Source organism: Podarcis liolepis (assembly GCF_965112155.1).
Source record: "Podarcis liolepis genome assembly, chromosome: 9".
Classification (NCBI taxonomy): domain Eukaryota; kingdom Metazoa; phylum Chordata; class Lepidosauria; order Squamata; family Lacertidae; genus Podarcis; species Podarcis liolepis.
In genome coordinates, this window is record NC_139564.1 from 54,965,525 (window position 1) to 54,971,359 (window position 5,835).

The 5,835-nt window shown below is 45.4% G+C and overlaps 1 protein-coding gene across 1 annotated transcript in view; it reads right to left on the reverse strand.

Annotated features, from left to right (window-relative positions):
- PPAT (phosphoribosyl pyrophosphate amidotransferase) overlaps window positions 1-5,835 on the reverse strand; it is a 44,848-nt gene extending 39,013 nt beyond the window's left edge. Inside the window, exon 1 of the mRNA XM_083460007.1 lies at window positions 5,705-5,835. Coding sequence (XP_083316133.1) covers window positions 5,705-5,832 — 128 coding nt within the window. The 5' untranslated portion in view covers window positions 5,833-5,835. The remainder of the gene's footprint in view (window positions 1-5,704) is intronic.

The window sequence follows — 5,835 nt, forward strand, 5'->3', positions numbered from 1 at the left end:
TCACTCGTGCCACAATAGTTTTGTAGTCTTTAAGCTGCCAGTGAACTGTTGGTTTTGCTGTTAATTACACAGGCTATCACAACAAAACTGCTCTGTGCTTTGCATTCCTAAAATTTCAAATACTTTAGTTTGTCAGAAGCCCATGCACGTCTAAATTTGTTTCCAGCATCCCACTTTCCATTATATGGTATGAGACTTCATCCTTTAGTAAAATTTCCCATTCTACAGTAATTCAAAGGTCTCAGACTACAGTCTTCTGTAGGTGGTAAAACCGAAAACGCAATTCAAGGGAAGCAAGTTTAAAGTGATGCACATTGGGGCAATCTTTTATTTCACATATATGCTCATGGGGGTCTGAACTGACCAGGAATGAGACCTTGGAGTCATAGGGGACAGCTCTATGAAGATGTCAACCCAATGTGCTGCAGCTTTGAAAAAGGCAAATTCCATGTTAGGGATAATTAGGAAAGTAATTGAAAACTGCTGATATCATGCCATTATACAAATCTATGGTGTGACTGCTTTTGGAATACTCTGTACAGTTCTGGTTTCCTCACTTCAAAACAGATATTGTAGAGTTGGAAAAGGATCAAAGGGGTGGAGCAACTCCCCCACTAGGAAATGTTGCAGTCAGTGCTTGGGACTTAAATCCTGGACACCACCCTTAATGTCAAAAACGACCCTCTAAAAATCAGGCCAGAGGAAAAAATTGTAGCCGTTTTCCCAAGGACCTGAAAAGTTATGTAGGCGAGGTTAGGGGAGGATTTTTATTCTCCAGAAATGAACTGATAAAGCACATTTTCTGAAAGCATGAGAAATCTTATCTTTTGAAATGAAGTAACTCTTTATATACTCTACAGTGACAGAGAGCAAACAAGGCCAAAACATAAAGAACAAAAAAAAACCCCAACCCCTGAGAATTATTTATATTTTGCAACAGTGGTTAATGCAAACTGTGAGGGCACCACTTCCCTCTTTTTCCCTTGTAACGAGTCTCATGGCTGTTCCATTAAAATGTTACCATGCATGCTGGCTGCCAGATGTTCAGATTGGGAGGCAGCCTCGCAAATGTTCTGATTGGGAGTAAGTGGAATGTGTTCAGAAACTCCCATAGTCTGTGGACATCCCATTCTTGCCAAAGTATTTCTCAAAATGGAGCGTCTGTTGGAAAAAAATTAACAAACCCAAAGCTTGTTCCAAAAGGCATGTTGCAGAACAGCCTGGGTCAAGGACTCACATGACGTCTCCCTCCCGCCCCAAACTTTTATTAATTAACATGGATTAAGTGACTGGATCAAGATATTCATAATATTGCTCAGCCTTCTTTCTTTGTTGGACAGCGTAGTTTTGTAACAGGTTTTGTAACTAACCAACACTATCTCGTGTTTGCAAGTAACAAAAAGGCTAGATTTGATAGATCAACAGCTTGCGGTGGTTTTGCATAGCAGATGAAGTATGTATGTTTCAGGAATTGCAACAGACAGCTTTTGTATATGAACACATGAAGCATGAATCCTATAAAGGATGTTATTAGTATTTAGGCTTTAGGGTACCCCCAAGAACTCCTCAAGCATGTTGAGTTGCATCCTAATGTACAGGCAACTCCCTGTTTGCATGGGAGTTGCATTCTGGGTCACCATGCACAATGGTGGACTGTGCATAAGCCCATCCCACCTCTTTTTCTGGCCACTTCCAGGTCAACCATGATGAGCGCATACACAGTCATGCATAAACTGGATGCACATAAATCGGTTATTACCTGTACATGGTTGAGACCTGTGACATTTTTTGTGTAAATTGGCCTCAACACAAAACTTTAGAAGGACTTACCCCAAAGAAAACACTGTTAAGATGTGCCCCCACTGAAAAGCTTCTGTTCCCGTTATAAGGTACATGGTGAAGCCAAACACTAATTGTTGTGGGAGTGTCCTAAGGTTCCTAACATACCAAACCTCAAGTATTGTATTGTTTTTAGGAAGGGTTTCCTAATCAGACACTGTTGTTGGCTGAAAGGCCTATTCACTCACTTCATGAGACTGAAACCTATGCCATCTCGTATGGAAAAGTTTCTGGACACTTAAGAAAGCATTATTTTTAATGTGCCTTTCTCAAATCAGATGTCTTCAAAGTCCCCTTCCCCATTTCACTATCTTCAGTTTAATCATATGATTCATGGCAGAACCAATGCCATTTTGTGTGAAACAGCAACATACACAACAGGTAATTTGCAGCATGATTTTAAGAGGTCTTTCTCCAAATTGCAATTGACTTAATTCAAAAGGGCCAAATTAGATGCAACGGGGCCATCACCTTTCATTTCTCTGCTCAAGTCACATATGAAGCAAGCAGGTAGTGATGGGTCTTGGACAGTAAAAGTACCATGCAAGAGCCGTCCCGTCCTGTTTCACCGTAACTCAACCCACCACTCTAGGCTCTTTTCTCTGTTCTTGTCTCACTGTCAAAGTGAGAACCAACCAACAGCAGGGAGGTGAAAATCAGGAGTGGGGGGTGCCCACCTCCTGTACACTCTTTTTACAGCTCAGATTGTTAATGCCGATTCATGTGAATACATCACTGTTGCCAAAAACGAAATGTCTTCATGTCTAAAACTATGTAAACGTATTGGCCTGGTTATTCAAACGTAATTCTAAGTCACAGTTTAGTGTTGCAAGCACAAGCCTTGGGCTCATGCACTCCCCAGATGCCTCTTCTTGCTTGTGAAGCCTGGAATGAGCATCGGGGGGCCAAGGGCAAGCCCCACTAAAACGATAAGGCCCTTCTGCACCTCTTTGGTGCTTTGCTTTGGACTTGCATCACCATCCTGGTTTGTATTCCTGGTCTGTTTCCTGATACTAAGTCAGAATTCCCCAGGTTGGGCTAACAGGGAATTCTGGCTTAATGCAAACCATAGATGAAGTGCTAAAGTAAGGGGATGGGGCTGTCTGCTTCAACACTTGTTCTTGGCTTTAAAAATCATGGAACGATCATTTAAACCAGACCATAATGTTCAAGCCAAGAACTACAGCCAAGGTAATTTATGGTTTAGGAAACTGAAACAAGCCAGGATCATTAACCACTGTTTGAAACTATTTTGTTTTCCTGAACCATGGCTAACGCTAACCAGTTTGTGGTTGGGGAACAGAGCATAATCATGAGTCCCCGTTTGGATGGTGTGCATGCTAAACTAAACCTTGGCCTAGTGCAAGACAGCAGCAAAGAGGACTGTTGAGCAAAGTGTCTGTGAGCTCCTCTCTAGGAGTCCACATGCTCTTGCTAAATTAAAGCTTGGCTTACTATGTCACACAAACCAAGCTAGTGTTGTTTCTTGTGCAAGTGGTACTAATCTATGATTTGGCGTAATGTGTGAATGCATCCAAGGATACATTACTCTGTCGACATATACTCTACTACAGAGGTTTTCGACCTTTTTGAGTCCAGGGCTCCCTTAACCAATTACATTCTTTCTGCAGCACTCCTGTTATGTCACCCCTTGCCTGTAGAGCTGGCAGCCTCTCACCCATTTTCAAACACCCTTCCTTATAGTGTGTTCCCTCAGCCTCCTCTCCTCTCCCCTCTCATTGGGAGTCTTCTGGGCAGCTACTGCTGCTACCCCTGGTCTCTGAACTGCCCTCCCTCGCCCCAAAGAGAGGTGTCTCCCAGAGGCACTATTTGCCTGCAGAGCTTATAGCCAGGTCAGCTGCAATAAACAGCTGTGCAAGTCTTGGGGAGGCAGAGATGCAAGAGGGCATTAGAGGAGGAAGGGAAGGGAAGGAAAGAGGGACAGAGGCCAATGTTGCCCATGGCAACATTCAAGGCACCCCAGGGTGCCACAGCACATTAAATGGTCCACGCACAAGTATGAAGAGATATTAAGGACTGACAAGTCAGTAGAGAGGGGAAAAGGTCAGGCAGCTATGGAAGTGTGAGCTATATGTAGGCGTAAAGGTACCACTGACTGTTCAGTCACAGACTCTAGGGTTGCGTGCTCATCTCGCTCTATAGGCCAAGGGAGCCGGCGTTTGTCCGCAGACAGCTTTCGGGTCATGTGGCCAGCATGACTAAACCGCTTCTGGCGAACCAGAGCAGCACACAGAAACACTGTTTACCTTCCTGCCGGAGCGGTACCTATTTATCTACTTGCACTTGATGTGCTTTCGAACTCCTAGGTGGGTAGGAGCTGGGATCGAGCAATGGGAGCTCACCCCGTCACAGGGATTCGAACTGCCGACCTTCTGATCAGCAGGCCCTAGGCTCTGTGGTTTAGACCACAGCGCCACCCACGTCCCTCATATGTAGGGGTAGGGCGTATCAATAGAGGGATGCAGCTCACCTCCAGTTTTAGGGTAAAATTAGCGCATACACAAAATGAACTATTATATTGTTCTATTTTTACCACTGTGGTGTGTGCCATTATTATTTTCAGGGTGTTTGGTCATATTTGGCTAGATGAGACAAGCCAATGTTTAGCGAGTATTTTGATGACAAAGCAAGCCCCAAGCAGAGATGTGCAGCACAGTCCTATGCACATTTACTCAAAAGTCAAGTCCCGCTGACTTTCCTAGGATCTGCTTCCCAGCAAATGTGCATAAGATTGCAGTGTTCAGGTGCTCAGAACCTTACGAGCCATTGTCAGATATGGTCAGCGCATTGGAAGTGCAGTGCCTAATTAAATGGGTACTTCTTGATGGAAGAGTTGGAGCTGCTGTTGCTACAGTTTTATGTATCTCTCTTCGCAGCCCTCTAATTTCCCATGAGCAGCAATTGGGCTACAGTCACAACCTGCATTTAAAATTCTATACCACTTTATAAACAGTCATGGTTCTCCCTTCCCCAGGAATTCTAGGACCTGTAGTTTGTTAAGGAAGCTAAGAGTTGTTGAGATCCCCCCCCCAATCCCCTCACAGAGCTACAATTTCCAGAGTTCCCTCAAAAGAGGGGTTGATTGTTAAATTACTCCAGGATTTGTAGCTCTGAGAATCTTAGGGACTGTGGCTTGTTAAGGGTGTGAGGGGGTAAATCTGAGTTTCCAGGCATGTTTGGGGGAGGCAATGGGTTTTAAATGCATGGTGTGTTCACAGCCACAATGATGCATTCTGCATAGTTCCTGCCCTGCATCTATATATGTAAAAACATCATGAGATAAACAAGACTGCTTGTGCTCTAGCATGCATTAGCCAAGAAGGAAATTAAGCTGTTCCAAGTGCTTAGGCGAAACAAGAGAGTTTGTGGCAGGATATAATGGGAGTTCACACGGTTCTGAGTATGACAATAATTAGGATCTGGATGATGCCAGCCCTGGTTTTGCATACCGCTGCAGTTCAAAACTTACCTGCAACTACCGGACTTAAATGTAGGGAACTGCAGCAAAAAGCGAGGGCCGTAGGATGCAATCCTGCATACATTTACAAAGGCAAAACCCAGGAAATCAATTCCACTCAGCACACGCGTGCATGGAGGTGGGACACGGCTGTGCGCTTCTTTACTGCCTCTCGGCGCAGCCCGATCCTAGCGATCCAAAAAACCCCAATCCCACCGGTTTAAATGCACTTTCTCCCGTGCAGTTGCATGCAACAGTTGCCTTTGTAGGGAGCTTGCCCTAACCGGGTGCATCGAGCCCCCACAACCTGCGCCCAGGCCTTCCAAGCAACCCACCCTCCCCCCGCTTCCCCAGACCGCCTGCCCCCCCCACCGCCGTGTCCCCTACCTGTGCTGCAGCCCCACTAGCCCCAGCGTGATCACATGGGGCACGTCCAGCTCCGTGGGCCACAGGCCGGAGGCGATGCACCCGAACACGCCGCACTCCTCCCGAATCCCCAGCTCCTCGAATTCCATGGT